This window comes from Dermacentor andersoni, chromosome 1 (genome assembly GCF_023375885.2).
Source record: "Dermacentor andersoni chromosome 1, qqDerAnde1_hic_scaffold, whole genome shotgun sequence".
In the NCBI taxonomy this organism is placed as follows: domain Eukaryota; kingdom Metazoa; phylum Arthropoda; class Arachnida; order Ixodida; family Ixodidae; genus Dermacentor; species Dermacentor andersoni.
In genome coordinates, this window is record NC_092814.1 from 248,898,936 (window position 1) to 248,921,013 (window position 22,078).

Sequence of the window (22,078 nt, forward strand, 5' to 3'; positions counted from 1 at the left end):
GGTGAATACTGTAATCATTCATTGTGAGCTACTCTTTCCAAAATGTGTTTTCAGCAAGGATAACGTGTGTTCGATGTATTAACTGTACACTAAGCTACGCCAAGACAGCCGTTGCCGCTGAATGGTCGCTACTTGAGTCATTATTTGGGCAGACAAGTGCATGCTGACCAGTCAAGTTCGAATTATCCGGTGAAAGCCAGTTTTAGTATTGAATTGGCAAAAGTTACTATGGCTCATAGAAATGTATGGACGCCGGCCGGGATTTTTGGTTGAGATCGAATTAACCGAAAAATCAAACAAACTGTAATCAAATTAGCAGAAGTCTACTGTACCATAATGTTTGTGATGCTCCTTCTATTGGTACATCATTGCACTTTTGCTTCTGCTTCTTTCTTATTCGAGTGTACCTTTTGCCTTCACTGCCGCTGCTGGTTTAAATGTATGACCTGTGCATTTCATTCATTTGCCATGCCATTTTCACAGCTTTACTTCCTGTGAATTGTGCCATTCATGATGAAATCCATCCAGTGGAAGTCTGCCATGATGCACGCACATTAAGAAAAATTTGTGCATGAAGCCGTGCATGGTGGTATGAATTTTAAATGTACAAGAGAGCGCAAGCAGCTGCGACCGAGATTATAGGTACACTGATAACTTTGCGAGGGAGATACTTAACTAAGATGGGCATGACCTTGTGGTCTTATGATTCAGGGGATTTGCTTTCTGTGTTAAAAATATTAATTGCCATAAAATTCAACTAGCTCTATAACACTGCAGTTGCAACTTACTATTGCATATGTCACATGCTTTTCTTTTTTTTTTATCTTATTTAGCTGGCTTTCTTTAGGATGCAGAAAAATGATTATGTAGCAACTAAGAAGTTAGAAGCTGCTGAATTGCATGCTTTTTAGAGCACTCTAGAAGTTTTGCCCTAAGGTGAATACTTGCCAAGAGGGTGGATAATCTTGGTTAATTGTGCAATTAAGCAGAATACAAAAAATTTAATAGTGACTTGCTCTATACAGTAGTAAACAACATGCATTTGGTTGCATCCTCCTAGAGGGCTTCGGCATATTTTTAAACTTATCTTGTTTATTTATTTATTTTTTGTTTCTTGCAGATCTCTTGGTCTGATGCAACTGCTCTGCCTGCCCACCCACAAACATTTATTTTCTTAATTTCTGAAGTGAAGGCGCTAAAAAGACGGAGGACAAAGAAGAAACACACACACACAGGGCGCCACTTCCAACAATGTTTATTCAGAAAAAAAACGCCACTGATTTATACTAGGAGCGTAATTACAGTTTCTCAGGGCGCATTCGCGTTTAGGTAGAACAGTTCTTTGCGTGACAGTGATATGGATGCAACACTTACGCAGTTATCAGCTGCTTCAATGATTCTTTTGGCCTCAATTATTAATCTAACCCATTTGTCACGGCTTCTGGCGACCACAGCGCAGGCGTGGAAGTCTGGCTTACATCTGCAATTTCTACAATGAATTGCCAAGTGGCCCTCCCTCCCATTGTTCACTTTGTTATTGTGTTGCCTCAGCCTGTCATTCAGGCACTGCTCTGTTTGGCCCACGTACTTTTTACCACAATCTAAAGGAATCTCATAACTCCTGCCTGACATTCTACGTATTTGTTATCGTGTTTAGTAGCACAGGCCGGTGCCTTGCGGGAATAAGGGTTGGTCATTCGACAGAGCTTAGAGAGCTTGAACGGGGCAGAAAACACGACATTTACGTTAGCTCGCTCTGCAATCTTTTTCAAATTATGTGACATGCGGTGTATGTAGGGTATGACAGCAACTTTTTCTTTTTCGCGGGGTGGCTCCTGGTCCGGTTGGCGGATTCGCGACTTCTTCAGGATTGTTTCCGCTACGGACACTAAAACAGGTTGCGGGTAGCCTGCCTCTTCCAGGCGGTCAATCTGCTTATGAAAACTCGCCGCAGCTCGATGTGGACAGGACTTCTTAAAAACGTTCAGCAGGCACATGTTGGCGATGCTGCGTTTAACTAGCTTAGAGTGAGAGGAACTAAAAGGCAGCAGAGGTTTAGTAGCCCGAGGTTCATACTGCCAACAGACGTGGTTACTTACTAAAAATAATCTAAGATCTAAAAACCTGATGGAGGAATCTACCGAAAGTTCGTGGGTCACTTCAATGGGGGATAAAGTCTGCCTGAAGGTTGTCAATGTTTGACTAACGACCAAGTCGGTGTCACTGCAATTTTTATCTACCAAGATTAGGAAGTCGTCAACAAATCTAAAAACTTTGACTACGCTACTACCCTCGAGACTGCTAGAAATGGTTCTGCCAGCACGAGCTAAAAATAAGTCACTCAGAATCGGAGCTAAACACGACCCTATGCAGACGCCGCTCTTTTGCAGGTACAAACGACTGTCCCATTCAATATAGGTGGAAGCCAGGTAATGTTCTAGCATAGCCAAGAATTTGTCTTCCGAAATACCAGTTTCGTTCTGAAAAGCCAGGGAGCCGAAACTGTCAATGCCTTCCTGGACGCACTGAAGCAATTCTGCTTTTGGCATGCTATAATATAGATCTTTCAGATCTACAGAAAAGGCCTCTAATTCTGCTTTTGTCTGTCTTGACAAGTACTCGACTACTTGTGCAGAGTCCTTTACCAGGTAAGGGTCGTCTACTGTTAGAAGCTTCAGCCTTTCTAACAGAAACGCAGCTAAACATTTCTGCCACGTATTGCGCTCCGACACAATTACCCTTAGAGGACAGTTATCTTTATGGGTCTTGGCGCTGAAGAAGACCTCAAGAGTGCTCACTTTGCTATTCCTAATGTCCCTAGCTAATTTTGACAGGTTCATTTTCTCGCACAGCTTCTTCGCTTCACATTTCAACTTATTGAGCGATACGTTGTGGTGACAATGAAAAACAGAATTTAAGGCTTCCAACGCTTTCACCTTGTAAGTCTCTCGTGGAAAGATGGCAAAGCCGCCTTCTTTGTCCGATGAGAGTATGCAGTAGGCGTGAGTGAAATGGATCGGTGCGTTTCAAGTGGCGTGGACGTTCTTCTACGGGACCAGTGTGACCCCGGTCGTCCCGCAAGTAATCGTCTGGCGTCTTATTTGAAGACGAACGCCTACTGCATACTCTCATCGGACAAAGAAGGCGGCTTTGCCATCTTTCCACGAGAGACTTACAAGGTGAAAGCGTTGGAAGCCTTAAATTCTGTTTTTCATTGTCACCACAACGTATCGCTCAATAAGTTGAAATGTGAAGCGAAGAAGCTGTGCGAGAAAATAAACCTGTCAAAATTAGCTAGGGACATTAGGAATAGCAAAGTGAGCACTCTTGAGGTCTTCTTCAGCGCCAAGTCCCATAAAGATAACTGCCCTCTAAGGGTAATTGTGTCGGAGCGCAATACGTGGCAGAAATGTTTAGCTGCGTTTCTGTTAGAAAGGCTGAAGCTTCTAACAGTAGACGACCCTTACCTGGTAAAGGACTCTGCACAAGTAGTCGAGTACTTGTCAAGACAGACAAAAGCAGAATTAGAGGCCTTTTCTGTAGATCTGAAAGATCTATATTATAGCATGCCAAAAGCAGAATTGCTTCAGTGCGTCCAGGAAGGCATTGACAGTTTCGGCTCCCTGGCTTTTCAGAACGAAACTGGTATTCCGGAAGACAAATTCTTGGCTATGCTAGAACATTACCTGGCTTCCACCTATATTGAATGGGACAGTCGTTTGTACCTGCAAAAGAGCGGCGTCTGCATAGGGTCGTGTTTAGCTCCGATTCTGAGTGACTTATTTTTAGCTCGTGCTGGCAGAACCATTTCTAGCAGTCTCGAGGGTAGTAGCGTAGTCAAAGTTTTTAGATTTGTTGACGACTTCCTAATCTTGGTAGATAAAAATTGCAGTGACACCGACTTGGTCGTTAGTCAAACATTGACAACCTTCAGGCAGACTTTATGCCCCATTGAAGTGACCCACGAACTTTCGGTAGATTCCTCCATCAGGTTTTTAGATCTTAGATTATTTTTAGCAAGTAACCACGTCTGTTGGCAGTATGAACCTCGGGCTACTAAACCTCTGCTGCCTTTTAGTTCCTCTCACTCTAAGCTAGTTAAACGCAGCATCGCCAACATGTGCCTGCTGAACGTTTTTAAGAAGTCCTGTCCACATCGAGCTGCGGCGAGTTTTCATAAGCAGATTGACCGCCTGGAAGAGGCAGGCTACCCGCAACCTGTTTTAGTGCCCGTAGCGGAAACAATCCTGAAGAAGTCGCGAATCCGCCAACCGGACCAGGAGCCACCCCGCGAAAAAGAAAAAGTTGCTGTCATACCCTACATACACCGCATGTCACATAATTTGAAAAAGATTGCAAAGCGAGCTAACGTAAATGTCGTGTTTTCTGCCCCGTTCAAGCTCTCTAAGCTCTGTCGAATGACCAACCCTTATTCCCGCAAGGCACCGGCCTGTGCTACTAAACACGATAACAAATACGTAGAATGTCAGGCAGGAGTTATGAGATTCCTTTAGATTGTGGTAAAAAGTACGTGGGCCAAACAGAGCAGTGCCTGAATGACAGGCTGAGGCAACACAATAACAAAGTGAACAATGGGAGGGAGGGCCACTTGGCAATTCATTGTAGAAATTGCAGATGTAAGCCAGACTTCCACGCCTGCGCTGTGGTCGCCAGAAGCCGTGACAAATGGGTTAGATTAATAATTGAGGCCAAAAGAATCATTGAAGCAGCTGATAACTGCGTAAGTGTTGCATCCATATCACTGTCACGCAAAGAACTGTTCTACCTAAACGCGAATGCGCCCTGAGAAACTGTAATTACGCTCCTAGTATAAATCAGTGGCGTTTTTTTTCTGAATAAACATTGTTGGAAGTGGCGCCCTGTGTGTGTGTGTTTCTTCTTTGTCCTCCGTCTTTTTAGCGCCTTCACTTCAGAAATCATGCATAACCAACACGCCCAACTATCCATCCTAACGTTTTATTTTCTTAGTTGCAATTGAAAATGTGTATTACAAATAAAGGGCAATAAAAATTTTAAAGATAACTTTGTCTTGAAGCCTTCCACTGTCCTTCAGATGTAATGATGACAAATGGAATCACTTGGCCCTTACAAGGTTAAAGGCAATGGTATAAAGTTCTACGAAAGGCAATACTGCTGTTTTTATAAATAATTGTTCTTGTGGAATTAATTTTAATTAATATTTTAATAGCTTCTGTGGGATTTTTATTTTTGTTAAACAAATTGTCTTTTTGGTTTTGACTGTTGAGTGGTGTCCCGTTTCTGTGTGGTAAAGAACAAGTGATTCATGAGGATTCATTCAAGACATTTTTATCTGAGCATATCTTTGTCTTTGTTGCCTTTTGCAGAAATTGGACAGCTACTGTTCTTTCAGCTTCCAGACAGCTTACCTGGCCTTCAACTTCCAGCAGAGCCATCTCAAAAAGAAGCTGCAAGCAGTATTGTTAAAGTTGTAAGTAAACATTTTTTTATCAAGCTAGGTGTGAAAATTCAAGCTGTTAGTAATAGAGCAGCATGCACTGGTTCTTGGTCTGTAGGTGCCATTTTACATGAGTAATGAATTTTTCTTGTTTCTGTTCCTATATCTTGTAAACTTTGTAAAACTTTTGTGGGTTGTATGGGTTTTACTCTGTTTTACAGGTATGCTGTAGTTCTCTCGGCTGAGAATGTAAAGCCGAAGGCACCCTATGAAACAAAACTTAGCAATACTACTGGTGTCTAGGTAGAACTTGGGGAAAACGGTAATGCACCAGAAGAGCACACGGTCGCAATAGCAGATTATTTGTGTATCACTTGTTTGCCTAATTACAGTAGACATAAACTGACTGTGGACATCTGTTCTATAGGTTCAGCTTATAGGGCCCTAAATCGCTCGCAGCATAAAAATTTGCTTAATATTGCAGCTGCACGGCACTGTTTAGTGAACATTCCTCTGCAAACTCTTTTTGTTAGGCCAAGTAATAGCAGAATTTCAGTGCTATAGAAGTTGGAAGTGCTTGATTTAGCCCCTTCAGTTACAAATTGTGACGGAGTGTTCCCAAGGCCTCCAAATGTACATATTTTTCTGTAAACAAAGCCTGAACTATGCAGAAAAATGTTTTTGACCTGTAGCGTGAATAAGTAACACCAGGACACTCATCACAATTACAAAAATAATTGATAACAAGTATTGACATTTTATAGATAATGCGTTCTATCATGAAATGAACAGAAATATTTGTTACAAATAGATCCACTGGTTATTACTGGGTATAATGTCGTCTGATGCAAGAAAGAACACTAATAACAGCAGCGATACAGAGCAACAAGTCCAACTTCTTGTCAAACCTGGTATTGCACCCGTTAAAATACAATCGTTTTGCATTACTCTCTATATTAAAGCAAGTTACGACATTGCTTTGGCTTGTTTTTGGCTAGCAGAGGGTTTCAGGGTCATGTTCAAGATTTCTTTCTTGTTGTCACTACTCTGTACATTCACACGTAAGTCACGTGTCCATATGACTACGCCATAACTGAAAGGGTTAACCTTTCATGTGTGGCTAGTGCATGAAAAATGAACTCAAATGGATGAACATAGACACCACGCTCTGCATGGTGTTTTGGTTTCTCCTTTCATTTTTGCTTTTGATGCACTACCTACACCAAATAGTTCATTAGTACCAACTTGCTGAAACCACTTATGCATGTGAAGTAATTATACGGAGCAGTGAATTTTCATCACATCTTCTCAGCAGTGTGTGCCCTTACCCAGTGTTCCTGACAGGAAACGTGATTGGAGGGATGCCATCCCACATGAGTAACCACACACCACACACTATGGTCTTGTGCTAAACTCCACTTCCAGTTGCAAGGTGTTTTCACAATCAGTGATTTCTGCTTTTGTTTCCCCCAAACATTTCTCACATTAAATAAATGACCATGGGACATGTGCAGCCCACAAGAACACAACTGCAGAAGGGGCAAGAATGGCTTCATCAAAATAGGCAAATCTGAAAGTAAACACTGCATGTCTAGTCTCAAAGCTTGATTTACGAAGAATGAAACCAGAAGCTACTACAGTCAAACCGAGCTATATTGAACTTGCAAAAAAAAAAAAGCGCCTATCAGTTTGATATAGGGCATAATTCGATATAAGCCTGCTAAAGAATTGGATGTCATAAAAGTACATACAGATCCCGACCGATTTTTCGGACCACAAAAATTCGGACTTGATAGATATTCCGGACTTCATAAATGCACCATCAGGGCTCCCATAGAACTTATGCATTTTCGCGACCGATTTTTAGAACAAGATAAAGCCAGAAGTTTGATTTTCCGGACAAAATTTGCCGCGACGGACCAGCGCTATGGGTCAGGGAGGACGCCATTTTGAATCTTGAGCCACCTGACTAGCTTCGGATCGGACGTGAAGTGGCTTGGATCGGTATAGTAATTTGATTAGCAAGTATAGGGGCATCCAAATCCACACTGCAATGGTGGTGCCTGTTGTGAGATACGCTGATCTTAAAGGCCATGCTTTTTTGCTGTAGCCTGTGGTGGAAGCGATCTTGAGAGCCGGAAACCAGTCATGCGCAGCCAGTTTTGGACGCCACCTATGAATGCCAGGTGATGCTCACAATGGTGATCATCATCAGTTTTGCCTCGGTGTCATAGGTGGTGTCGCGCATGTTTTCATCCAGCAGTGATCCGCCAGCTTTTATCCAGTACAGTGCAATTGAAATCATCGCCTGCTATCACTAGCCGCCATACGACATATCATTGCCATTTCAGTGTGTTGCGGCCATTCATTCAGCACAACGCCGATGTGTTTTCGACGCCATAGCCCCTGCTCTTCACCCGCCTCCACCGAATGTGTCGAAGAAGCATGGAAAATATTTGACCATGCGGCTGGACAAGAAGGCCGCCATCATCAGGCTTATTGAGCAAGGATGGACCCAAGTCGACATCGCAAAGGAGTTTAATATCTCCAAACAGACCTTGTCTGATTACATGAAAAACAAAGAAAAGATTTTGTCTGCAGTTGACCAGTCGCACTGCAAAACTACAAAAAATGACCATGCGAAGCTTGAAGAGGCCCTGCAGCTGTGGTTGAAAGGAGTCCTAGCAAAGAACCTCCTCGTTTCTGGCAACATGCTCAAGCAGAAAGCCGAGATGCTCGCTTTAAAACTGGGCATCAGGACTTCAAGTTGACTGATGGATGGATCCGTGGGTTTAAGAAAAGGCATGGAGTCTCTTTCAAGAAAGTTTGCTGGGAGAGCGGTGCTGTGAATCAATCTACTGTCATGGATCACCGGACGAGTAAGTTGAAGGCTCTGCTACAAGAGTATGCTCCTGCAGACATTTTTAATTGTGACGAGACAGGCCTATTCTTCAAAATGCTGCCAGACCGTTCACTTTCCTTTACTAATGAGGCCTGCGCTGGTGGGAAGCATAGTAAGGAGAGGGTAGCTGTCACGGTCGGGGCAAACACGGTTGGCACCGAGAAGCTGTCCCTTCTAGTGATAAGGAAGGTGAAAAACCCGCGTTCGCACCCGCGTTGCAGGTGCGAAGAACCTGCCTGTGTGGTACATCAGCTATACAAAGGCCTGGATTACGCAAAGTTTTTTCGAAGATTACATCCGCCGTCTGGACCGGATATTTGAGCACCAGAATAGGCAAGTGGTAATAGTCGTAGACAACCGCAGGGTGCACAGTGCCATAAACAACCTGCAAGCTATTCGTATTGAATTCTTGCCACCGAATACGAGTGTGCTCCAGCTGATGGACCAAGGGGTCATTAAAAACCTCAAGGTGCACTACCAGGCCCTTTTACTTGGCCGCACACACATGTGCTTTGACAACGGGAAGACATGCTCCGTTAACCTGTTCTCTGCACTCAGCATGCTAGCGGATGCCTGGAAGGCTGTTCATCCTTCGATGATTGCAAATTGCTTTAGGCATGCTGGATTTTGCAACTCTGAAGAGCCCGTGACCGAAGAGGCAAATGGCACCGCTGAAAACATCGACACCGGCGAGCAGCTGATTGTCGAGTAGTGCAGCAGTGGGATGGACCTTCCCGCTGCTGTTACTTTTCACGAGCTTTCACTACCGCTCGCGCATTGGTGTGCCCAGCCCATTCTTATTCTTCTGATTATTTCAGTCTCATGATCCGGATCCGCGGTCACCACCTGCCCTAAGTAGATGTATTCCCTTACCACTTCCAATGCCTTGCTACCTATTGTAAACTGCTGTTCTCTTCCGAGACAGTTAAACATTACCTTTGTTTTTTGCAGATTAAAATTTAGACCCACCCTTGTGCTTTGCCTGTCCAGGTCAGTGAGCATGCATTGCAATTGGTCCCCTGAGTTACTAAGCAAGGCAATATCATCAGCGAATCGCAAGTTACTAAGGTATTCTCCATTAACTCATATCCCAAATTCTTCTCAATCGAGGTCTCTTAATACCTCCTGTAAACACGCTGTAAATAGCATTGGAGAGATCGTATCTCCCTGCCTGACGCCCTTATTTATTGCAATTTTGTTGCTTTCTTTATGGAGGACTACGGTGGCTGTGGAGCCGCTGTTCGGTCATTCCAGCTACGCAGGCGGCGCCACGCGGCCCTCCTCCGAAGCAGTCACCCGGTGATAGAAATCTGTGATGCACTGCGGCGGTTCAGTCTGGCGGTGTGCATGGACGCGCCGATGAGGAAAAAAGGGAATAGTAATCACATATGCAGCATGCCGCAGCATTCAAACCGTGTCATAGCAAATGTTCACTGCTACGGTATCTATAAAATGTGCTTCAAGACAGGCGTAATGACCTGAGGCACTGCAACCAGTTACGAAGCTGGTAGGTACTTGCATGACACTGAATCGCGTAAAGAGGGGATCCCACTTGTCTACAGCGATCGAGCCGAGCTCTGCACAAGGAAGAAACAAATTTTAAGGGAGGTACCGAGTTACGAAGAAACAACTCGAAACGCAAGTGGCAAAACGTGAAACCCGCTCACGCACAAGTACTTTGTGTTTAGTCAAACAGCTATGCTAAAGTTCAGTTCATTTGCCCCGCCGTACGCTGCTCGAGGCTCTAGACGAGCGTGATCACCCCTGTACATAAAGAGTTTTGTAAATTGTTGTATTGTACAGCCGTTATTTTTTAGTTTACATTTCGAAATGCACAAGGTTAATTTGTTGAAAACAGGAGCGCTTGAAAAACAATGTTACCGGTATTTGCTTGCGTATACTAAGTGTTTGCGAAGACACAAATATATGGCTTCATGCCCATGAGAATGTTCAAGGCTAGTAACGACATACTAACCTTTACAGAGCCTGTATTTTCACGTACTGTGGCGTTAACGCAGTGCCGCGGGCCCTTGATTGCACTCATCTGCAGGTAGAGCGATGCGACGCTGACCTCGGTTTCTCTAATGGAATAGTAAGCTGTTGGGCTAGTTGGTTTGACATTATTTTTGCAAAGGGGAGCACAGAAGCATTGCGGAAAAAGGAGACATGGACAGGAAAGACGCTCACTTGCAACTAAATATATTTTCAGAGACAAAACGATTTCACACCACCTAAAAAGAATCAGGAAGAAACACAGCGTTGATCTCGTCTTCACAGCTCCTCTCAAGCTTTCTCGGTTGTGCGCCTTTGCAAAACGGCCACAACAAGAACAAGACCTGTGGAAAGAAACACACAAAACCACTCTCCTCCTGTGCTACCAAAGTGGTATATAAGATACCAGTCGACTGTGGGATAGTTTACATTGGGCAGACGGGGCGCTGTCTAAATGACAGGCTAAGAGAAGATTCTTCATTTATAAAGGCCCTGAGCAACCCTGCGCACTTTCCTGCGCCCTGCAGGGATTGTGGCTGTAAGCCCCTTTTCAATAAAACCGAGATTGAAAGCAGATCCAAAGGCAGACTCGAAAGGGAAATCCTCAAGGCAGGCCAGATTCACGCTCGGGCTAACCTTTGTATTAGTGCTCCGTCAGTGCATCTTATGGGTAAGGAATTTACGTTCGTCGCTCTTGGCCGAAGTTTCTACACCACCTCCTCTGTCACTCTCCCCCTGAATGTTTTTTTGGAATGACTTTTGTCAGGCCACTTGCACGTGCCATTGTTGCTATCACTTACACTATAGCTGCCATTATTGATGTAGTGATGCATGCCCCGTTAGGTGAATTACATATATATATATATATATAAAATCTAAACATCTTTTTTACAATTGTCGATGACAGCGCATGCGCAATAGCGTTCCTCATGGTTTGTCTCTGAACATATACTTAGTCGCAAGTGAGCGTCTTTCCTGTCCACAACTCCTTTTTCTGCAACGCTTCTGTGCTCCCCTTTGCAAAAATCGTCTCTAATGGACTTGATGCCGCAGCATATGATGTGACCAGCATTGAAGGTAGCTTCGCCTTCATTTACACACCTTTGCGTCTCTTTAGCGAGAGAGAAAGTATGTTTTGCAGCGAAACTAGAGGGCCTGACGTGCTTTGCTGCTCGAGATGCACACGCTTGCGAGATCGCCTTATCACCATCTCGGCAGCCATTTTTACCTACCGTCGCGCCGCCTATAGTCACTGGAATGACCAAATAGATATCTTTCAGTATTTTTACATACGGCTTGTCTACACCCTGATTCCGTAATGCCTGCATGACTGCTGAGGTTTCGACTGAATCAAATGCTTTCTCGTAATCAATGAAAGCTATATATAAGGGTTGGTTATATCCCGCAGATTTCTCTGTCACCTGATTGATAGTGTGAATATGGTCTATTGTTTAGTAGCCTTTACGAAATCCTGCCTGGTCCTTTGGTTGACAGAAACCTCGCTATAGGGACAGTAAAATTACATTGTTATATCTGTTATTGTCCTTTACTGTAGTATATGCTCAATGGGATGCGCACCCTTAATCATGCAATGAAAAAGATGGCTTTGCATCCTGCTTAACTGCTACATCATCCCTTATGCGATAAAATTTTTATAAAACGGCAAAAGAATCTTCAACACGTGTAGCCTGCGACTTCTGCCTTTACGATAGCTGCTTTCTGTTGCAATGTGATGGTCTGTCTCTTCCACTTTTTGCTTGGCTTGCCCACATTGTCGTGAAACCAGTGAAACGGTGATGCGCTTGAAGGAAACAGCTTGCTAGCTTTTGTACGCAGCAGTACGCAGCACTCAACATGGCGTGCCGGCTACGCAGCTGATTCAGGCTGATATGCCACTCTCACGAGGCTCTCGCTGTGTGAACAAGGAGGCCAGCAAACCTTGATGTTCCGGCTTGGCTCAGCCAGCTCGGGCCTCTGAGGCTGCACTGGCGCTGATGCCATTTTGGAGGCTAAGCCTAGCTGCCCAAGCCTGCTCGACTTGACACAGTGAGAGCAGGGTGTCTACCAACCGGGAAAACCGGGAATTCTCAGAGATTTTGAATAGTCTGGAAATAATCAGGGAAAACTCGGGGAATTTGTGCTTCTATCAGGGAAAATTTGCTCTAACTTCATTGAAACGGAATGAAAGTCGTGGTAATGCTGGCTCGAGTCACACAAAGGAATCGTAATAAATCGTCTTAGACGCCGAGTCGTCGGCTGGAGGAGTTGCCAGTGTACAGTCAATGACCCATAATTGACGGCTTTGCGGCACTACCATGTGCCCCATAGAGTCAATGTATAAAAACGCCTGGAATTTCGGATGCAAGAACCCTTCGCCGTCCGATTTTCCGAACTTTTTGCCATGACTGCAGATCCGAAACGGCATTAGTCGAAGCCACCACTGCCGCCATTTTGATTACCTCGCCGCCTCGAACCAGTGCTCACGTACGCAGATCCGCTGGCAGCCATAGCCACTAACGCTGCAACGCTAGGCCTATCTGCTTCGACGTTCACTATTAAAGGGACACTAAAGGTTACTATTAAGTCAACGTGGACTGTTGAAATACCATCACAGAAACCTCGAAACGCTTGTTTTGTGCCAAGGAAAGACTTACTTTAGGAGAAAATGCGTTCTGAAGCGTCCGCGTACCTCTAGCGCAGTTCAAATCGCCCGCCCTCCGATCGAGGAGTACTGACATCATGGTCTCATAGTGACGTTGCGCCATCGGTGAGTAGAACGGCGTCCGCAGACGGCGCTACGGCTTTTCTGCGCAAAACGCAAACGCGCGGCCAGAAACAGAGCCAAGACAGAGCCGACAGCAGAGAGAAAGCGGGAGTATGGTCATAGAATAAAGAACAGGTATGGTGGCTAGCGGAACGAGAAACGAATTACGTCCCACGGCACACGGAGAGTCCGTTTTCGTTAAACTATAGGCTGCGACGAGCTCGCAGCGTGGTTGGCGTGGTCTGTGAGAAGTGACGAGCCTTTTCGCACTCGCAACAGGGCATAAAAAAGTGCGAATCGACGCAAAACTCGGCCTAGAAACGTGCTTCGCCACAGCCAGGGCTCAATACGACCCAAGCTGGCACGACGCAGATGTCGTTTCCCGCACCGCCACCAGGCGCCGCTACTATACCTCAAACTCCAGCGCAAGACTCCCATAAGCTGGTACTTCATTCTATGACGCAAACTTCGACGCTTGTCGCAATGGACCCTGACACCGACAGATTGGCTCGCGATGGTGGGCTCAACTTCAGCGATTTGAGCACCGACGAGCGCGACCTGCTGCTGAGGGCTCGCACTGCCGGCGTCGTTGCGTACTACGACGGCGGCCTCAACACCGGCTCTCCGGAGCGGGAAAGCAACGAGGGCTTCCCACGACATCACATGGACGTGGTATTCTCGCTGCTTGTTCCAAATGAAAGTTTCGCGAGCCAGCAGAACCCTCACAGCACGACGCGATAACCAAACTACTGAAACTCCAAAGCATGCGCGGCGCAGAGTCGAGCGCGCAGAGTCGAGCGAAAACGAAACCTTTCGAACACCCACATTACTGAAGGGTAACGTCAAAATGTTATTTTTTCTTAGAATCGAATAGACGTAGACAAGTAGCATTTTTTTCCGTCTTATAATCGAATGAAATGATATTTTTAATACGAGTAGTCATCAGTATTAGTAACACAAATTATGAGGAGTGCTTTCGTCATCGGGCTAGTACCGGAATGTCGCTGGGGGGTCTCAAATGGTGTCATGCATTTACCTCAATTTCTCGGTTACTAAAGCTCTGTTCGCGATCATATTGACGCCTTAGACGTTCTAGAACATTGCTCTACCACTTTAACTTGAGTTTCTGGTAACCTTTAGTGTCCCTTTAAGCTTCTTGGCGTTCTGTGCCATGTTTCTCATTGAATGAATTGGCCGCTGTCAACAATGGTGCCGACTCTGCCTTTGTACTCCTCACGATTGGCTTCGAAGCTCGGAAAGCACGGTGCGTTGCATAATGCTGGTTCCCGAAAGTCAGCTTCGCCTCAATGGAGAAATGTTACGCTGTGAAACATGCGTTAAAGTGTTGCGGTGAAGCATGAGCGTGGGAAGGGGCAATTGTCACGGGACACAGTATGTATTCCTTAATTATACACGCTTGCACCCGTCATCTCCTGTCACAGTACGAGCACCAATATGCCTAATAAGTATACTGGCAGGCCTTCAGAGCAATTTCGGATGTGTCTGTGGCGACTTGAGCTCTTAAGGGCAGTAAAAGACATGCATTCATATTTCCTGACTGCCCGATTTTTCGGACGTTTTTGCGACCCCTTAGGGAGTCCAGAAAACGAGACGTTGACTGTACAACTCACCAAGAAGATGCTTCAAATTGTCTGTGGGGCGAACGCGCGGTGCAAGGAGGACGGGAACAGAAAGGACCTCCGCATTGAGGAATGAATGGGAAAGGGAGCGTGCCGCTGCTTCTTTCAAGGAACTTGAGCTCGAAAAACAGTGTTGGCTGAAGCCGAGATGCAGATGTCCCTCTATCCAAACCAAAATAAACTCTTTAAAGCAGTGAAACGAAACACTGAGGTGTTGTGCGTGGGCTAAGGGTTTGTCAGGGCACATTGTTCTCTTGGTAACAGCACAAAGGAACACGGACAAAAGAAAGAAACACGACAACATGGGCGCCCGTTTTGTGATGTTTCTTCCTTTTGTCTATGTCCCTTTGCGCTGTTACCAAGAGAATGATGAGCCCTAACCAACTCGTCCCCCTTGCTATCTTGCTTCAGCGTATGTCAGGACAGTTGAGGTTGACTTACCAGCTGTTGAGAGGGGATCTCACTTGTGACAAAGTTCGCGCCTTATGCCAACGCGCTTGCTATTAGTTGTTAGAAATAGCCCATATTCGAAAATATTTGCTTCTGTGTGCATATCCATTTTATTCGTATTTGAGGATGATCGACTTGATTTGCAATGGGTTTTACCATTTTTTAAATATATTTTATTCGCTGTGCATTTTATTAAGCCCTCCCTTCTGTTTTCTTTCTGAATAAGATAAACACTACTTCGTAATATTCACACTGGATTAAGTCGTCTTATTTTTTAACATGCTCACTAGAGAGTGAAAGCATTGGGTGACATGGTGTCAGCCCGTCTTGACACCATGTCAAGTTCTATGTCACTCAGGAAATTTCAAAAGGCACCCAGGGAAAACCTGAAAAACTCGGGGAAATTAGAAATGTCAACTTTGTAGACACCATGGAGAGAAAAAAAGTGGATGCATTGGTTTTTTGCATAGCCGCACACAAGGAGCAACTCACCATAGCATGTGTCTTTCTCAATGTGACACATTGCGCAGGTTGGGCATAGCTAGGTGTTGCCTCTGAGATTGTGCTAGGGCACTTTTGGAGATTACGCCAGCCTGCGCGGCGCCACAGTTAGAGAGAAGTGTAATGGCGATGATGGGGAGCCGCTTTGTGCTCAGCTATGTGTGACAGGATGTGGGAGTTTTGAACTGCTGTGCCGAACGAGTGTGAACCCTGCAGAAAGCTATATGCTCGGGGCTTTTTTTTTGTTGTTTTGCCGACAGATGTAGTCAGTCATAATTCATTGGCAAGACAATTTTACTTCATTAAAATAAGTTTTGTTTTTTAATACATGGATCTCTATGGGGATATTAAGGGAATCTTAATTAATTAAATCATGTTTCGTTATGGCAAGACATCACTGTGTTCATTAGTGTTTGAGGTAAGTGGCGCTGCTGCCTGCAAGTCGAATATTCGTGCAGGTCCGAAAAATCAAGTGTCTGAAAAATGAGTTGGCGACTTACAGTAGCATCTTGATAAACGGAACTTCAAGGGACCAAGGAAATTATTTCCACTTAACAGGAGTTACATTTACTGAGCAAGATGAGCGAGGGTGCAGCACTATGCACGACACCCTCTTTTATATAGTTTAAGGAATTGTAAGCTCCATGAGGTGAATGTAGTTGATAGTTGTTCAAAAAGCTGAGAAAATTACAAAAGGGGTTTTGGCATAGCATTCATAAAATTTATTGTGCAGCTACTAGTCGCATTAAAGAATGCATCAATTTTTGCTTGCTTCAGTCCTTGCCACCACCTATTTAGGATTGTGTTCTCCATAAAACACAAGCTTCGTGCAAACATATCAGATCCTGGTTCTTCATCATAAAAATTCTTGAGAGCCTACACACCTAATTCTGCTTCTGAAAGTATGGTAGCTTCTTCTGTGGGAGCTACCTCTTGAAGAACTCTGATTTCGACTTCAGTCAATTTACAGTTCCATGTCCAGAGCAGTTGTCAACAAGGAAAAGGCCTTTACTTTTCTGCCACGAAAATTGTGCATCCTCGCTGTGGATTCACTTGCTGAAGAGAACCTGCTTCATCCATGCTTTCATGTTTGACTTGTACAAATTGGTCAAGGTTGCAACACCTGTAAAACAGCAGGGATTCTTTTACTTCCGATGACTAAAAGCTTCAACTAGTCACTGACAGGCGTGTGCGCCGATGAGAACAGTTAGCCTCTCTTTGCCAAGTTTTCCGCCTGTACACTGCTCACCTTTAAAGGTGATAGATTACGATGGCAGGAGATTGAAAACAAATGGACTGTTTCATCCACATTGTAGATATCATCTGTCTTGAACTGATGCAGGATCTCCGGAAGCCATTGTGCACACCAGTCGTGGCATGCAGTGATATCAGCTGCCGTGGCTTCCCCTGAAATGGCGCGGAAAATGGGGCCATTTCTTCCTTTAAACCTTGTCAACCAGCCTTTGCTGTATGAGAAGGCCTCTATCCCATGCTGAAGAGAACAAATTTTTCAGCTTTTGTATTGATTAGCGATCCATTGATGGGAATGTCCTGGCTCTGGGCTCTCCTCAGCCACAACACCAGGCACAGCTTCAGCTCTTCATAGTTGGCGAGTCTTTTCCTTTGATACCTGAATCACAAACTTTTGAAGGCATCCCGCAACTTCTCTTTGTCATGCAGAATCCGTGTGAGGCTGCCTTTCAGAACCCAGTGTTCCTTCCCAAACGCCAATTTCGTATAACAGCCACTTTCGAAGTTGTCAATGATCTCTGCTTTCTTTTACAAAGTAAATGCATGGGGCACGTGCTTCTTTGTCATCATTGAAACAGCGGGGGCTAGGCCTTGTAACTTCACCTCTGAACAAGGTTACAAGTGAATTGATGCTCGTGGCGATGGGTCTTACAAGAAGTTGACTGGCATGACTGTTTTCAACATTTTAGTTCCATTTTCGGTTCTGTTTACAAAGTGATGTGAAAATTTTGGTTACAATTATTGGAAGTTTTTTGCATTATCTAAATACAAAACCCACCAATTGAAAGGTGATTGTTTCGTTTAAGTGATTTCCGTTTACCAAGATTTTACTATGATGTGACATTTTTGCTGCCAGAGTATATATTCTGAGGCTCTTGCAAACGAAAATTTGCTTCACTATGACTGATACCGTGTTGAAGGCTGCATTCTTGATTTAATGATAGCAGAAGAATTGAATTAAAGCACAGCCAACCAAATTTTAGATTTACTTCTTTATATCTGATAATTCATTGTACCCATGTTCATTATATTGAGGTTCAGCTGTACAATCAAGCCAACTTATAACAATACCAGTTATAATGAACAATTGGATAATATGAGCAAAGATACCGTGATGGTCATAATATTCAAGTTATCTACGGCAGCACGTCTTGGAACAAGTATGTCATAACTCCACGTTCCTTTACAGTGATTGTGGAGGTCCCATTCAGCTTTCTGAGAAGGTGCCACTACCCTTGCACGCCCACTGTGTAGTGTGCTCTTGGATGGAGGCTACCGCACATTGCATCAAAAACTGTTTTCGCAAGGCTGAATTTTTTTGTGGGGCAGGACAGTCTGGAACTATAGAGCTTGGAAGCAATGATAACTCGCCTGTAAACTTACGGCAGTGTATTCTTGAAGAGCAGCCGAGTGCTGCTGACATTAGTTGGCATGATTTCATTGATGCGGATGATAAAGATGTCGCAGAGTCATGCACACACGGGAGCATCGGCTGTAATGTGCAAGACATTGTCAGCAATGAACCGTATGAAGTAAATGAGGAGACGGTGAAATCAGTACCACCATCTGTAAGTGCATCAACAGCAGCCTAGTACATTGCGTCGTTAAAACAGCTCACTTGCAGCAGAACTATTACTGATGATCACTTGTCTCCTTTTAACAATCTGGAAAACACAATTGTTGGATCGGCATTAAAGAAGCAAAGCAAGTTTATTGATTATTTTGGAAAATAATGAATGTTTTTGCCATTTTGTTGGCTTATTCTTGCATGTCCACTTATTATGAACGCTTGGCTATAACTAATGCATCTTGCATGACCGTGATATTTGTTATAAGTGGTGTCGTTTGGATATGGTTCATCCGAAACCCTGTCGACCTGCCTGTTGCGTCACTGCGGTCACATCGCTACGTTCTATAGCACGCACCCTCTCCTCTCAGTGCAGGTGGCTGTTCTCCTGCTCTGGTTTTTTTTTTTTCTGCTGCCAAATACGCCTGGCTCTCAGACATTTATTTGAAACTGTTACACATATTGTAATTGCAAAGTGAAGCTGGTCAGTGCTGATGATGATGTCGACTTAGGAATTTTGACAATAGCACCATTTTCAGGATATTCATCTCCAAAATCTATGATGAAATAGGCCTCATTGGTGTTCCATGTAGCTTTCCTTTCTTTTGCATGGCCCTATGAAGTCTTTGTGTGAAAGTGAGTAAAATGCCAATGGAATTTTGCCAGAAGTTTGAGGACGGCCGTACAAAACTGGTGCCAGTCTCATGATTACTATTTGTAGATTTGGCTGGAGCACAGATAGGCTTCAGTATTGCAGTTAGTGTAGTATGTGTACTAAAGAGAGTAACTATAAAATCAGTTAGCAAAAATTTGTATTGATTTTCACACAAATCTGATGCCCACCACTGCTGTGAAATTTGGCCATCAAAAATTACCCTTGCTTGTCAAATGCCCTGTTCTGAATACTAAATCAAGAATGGAGCTGACAGATGGATAGCACACTGTGGTATAAAGGTTATAAACAGGGATAAGGTGCCTCAGAAAGGCTGGCCAACGTTTCGATAGGAGGACCTATCTTCGTCAAAGGTGGCCTGGTCATCCTTGGCATGTTAATTTTAACGGGTTAGTAGAGCGATGTCACGTGCTGTTGTTGTCGGTGGTGGCTGGCTGTAAAGGGAGAGACTGCAAAGAAAATGAGCGCTGTCGCCTGACGTCTGTAAGTGTGGTTTCTAAGACGAGGGGATAGGAAACACAATTTACCTAAACCAGTAGCCAGCCACATTAATAAACATGGTCATATATTTGACAAAGCAAGGCTCTATATACTACAAACAAATGTCCATTCACCTCGCGAGAGGAAGTACTATACGGAATCATACCTCATACACAAGTTAAAATGCCTACACCCGACGGGAATTAATTTGGCATGTGGCAACTTAGAATCTCTAAAAGCTATAACTTAAATCTGAAATTCTCATATCATCAGCCAAGGCACAAAACACATTGTGCCGCTAACCTGAATTCTTAACCTCACCTATTCCTCCATTTCCAGCTTTTCCTTGCCTACAACTCCATTTAATATACTCTTTCATGTTTTTATGCATATATCAACTGTATGACCCCTTTTCCCATATACACCTGCCCCCGCCCACTTTTACTCATGTCACCCTCCTATTTGTTATTCCAGTTTCGATTCCCCCTCCCCCCCGCCCCGTTTTATGTCTGTTTATTTTTTAAACACCCTCACCAACACATTCCAAAGTCCCCAGACGCCAGGATACCTTTTTCGGTGCCTCAGCCACACAGGGTGTCGCCACTACTGTATACCGCCGTGACAACGCCTACATTGAGCTACTGGGGCTAACGTTCTTTGAAAGACTAAGCCGCTGCCTTTCAGCTACCCCATGCATTGCACCCCAGACTCCTTGTCGCCATCTTAACTCCTTCAAAATTACCCGACACATTGCTGCTACGCTACTCAAGTAATTCTTTCAACTGATGTCTTTTTTGGTCTTTTTTGTTGCTCGCGCACTGACCATGCTGACCGTCTCATCTAAAGACACAGAAGCATGCCACCAATGACACCCCTGAATGCTCCCTAACCTCTTGCTCCCCCAACACCCTCCCATGCCCTTATTTTTCTTGTTCTTTTCTTCCCTCTTGGTCTCTTTTTCCTCCTTTTTTTCTTTTCTTTCTCCCCGCCTTCCCACTCTCCCGCTCTTGTCCCCTCGTCTTAAGAACCACACTTACAGACATCAGGCGACAGCGCTCTTTTCTTTGCAGTCTCACCCTTTATAACCAGCCGCCACTTACAACAACCGCACGTGACGTCACTCTACTAACCCGTTAAAACTAACATGCCGAGGATGACGAGGCTAGCCTTTCTGAGGCACCTTGTCCCTGTTTATAACTTTTATGCCACTGTTCTGAATACTTGGAGGCTGTAGTGAATGAAACAACTCGTGCATGCAGGTGTAGTCTTCGTGCCTCTAATTTACTGTAACAACAGTATTGTGGAAATAACCTTAATCAGTGCTTGTGGTCCACATGCAGGAGGAACAGCAGTCACAAAATGGCCAGATCAAGCTGAGACAGTTTCCTGAAGGATACATTGGCAAGCTGCAGGTGATGAAATCCGGGCGTGTCCGCTTGGTTCTCGGTACTGTAGCCCTATCAGTGGACACGGGCACCCATTTGTCCTTTCACCAAGAACTTATGTCTGTGAGGCTATCTGAAGTTGGAGGGGCTGATGTCTCTGTTCTTGGACACATACTCAACAAGCTCATATGTCTGCCTGACATGGAACAGCTCCTTGCAGCGAACTCTCAGGAAATTTCCTGAGAATGGCTCTCTAAAAAATAAAAATGCAAATAAATAAAAGAGCCAATGTATATATAATAAATATGCATGTCTGTAAAATAGTGCAGTTGTCCTTGTTTTTGATAAAAAATGTAGCATGCAATGCATTCATTCATTGAAGCAAAACACAAAGGGGCAGATTTTGATAATTCAGGGTTAAGTAATGATATGGCTGGCTTGAGTTTGTGGTAGGGGCTTATAAGTAGCAGCCTTGGCATGTAAGGTGTGTTATGAATAGATGATGCGGCTACTTTAAGCCTATAAAATTTTTTTTTTTACATGAGAGGGAAGATTGATGCATAGCCAATGCGCCTTTTGCGATGCATTGTGGCGCCATCGTGCGGTGGCCACGAAAAACAATTTGGCAGGCGCCGCGACAGCCGCCCCACGCGAGACTTGGCCAAGCAAGTAGCGTGCGAGACAAGACCGAAACAACGTGTACGCGCCGTCATATTTTGTCATCGTCAGCTAGCCATCGAGCCCGCTGGTGAATGCTTTGTACTCGGGAGGTTTCTTCAGCGTGATGAACGGCTGGAAGAAGAGCTTCGGCAACGCTTTACAGGCTCCTCCTTGGTCTTAAACCGCTGCACCTGTGGCGAAAAGTGAATAAGTAATAAAACAGTTTGAGTACGCACAAAAACACATGACTCGAATAGGGCATGAGTTGTAGTTCTTAGGGCAAATATCACGTTTCACCACTGCATGTCTTGCTTTATGGTGTGCCATGTGCTAAGCGTACGTATGTACACATACATATATGTACATATATGTACGT

At 44.4% G+C, this 22,078-nt stretch overlaps 1 protein-coding gene across 1 annotated transcript in view; it reads left to right on the plus strand.

Moving 5' to 3' along the window:
* The window catches only part of Polr3D (RNA polymerase III subunit C53), an 82,025-nt gene extending 60,659 nt beyond the window's left edge, over positions 1 to 21,366 (plus strand). Inside the window, exons 7-8 of the mRNA XM_050195762.3 lie at positions 5,367 to 5,470; positions 20,998 to 21,366. Coding sequence (XP_050051719.1) covers positions 5,367 to 5,470; positions 20,998 to 21,285 — 392 coding nt within the window. The 3' untranslated portion in view covers positions 21,286 to 21,366. The remainder of the gene's footprint in view (positions 1 to 5,366; positions 5,471 to 20,997) is intronic.
* Positions 21,367 to 22,078: the final 712 nt, after the last annotated feature.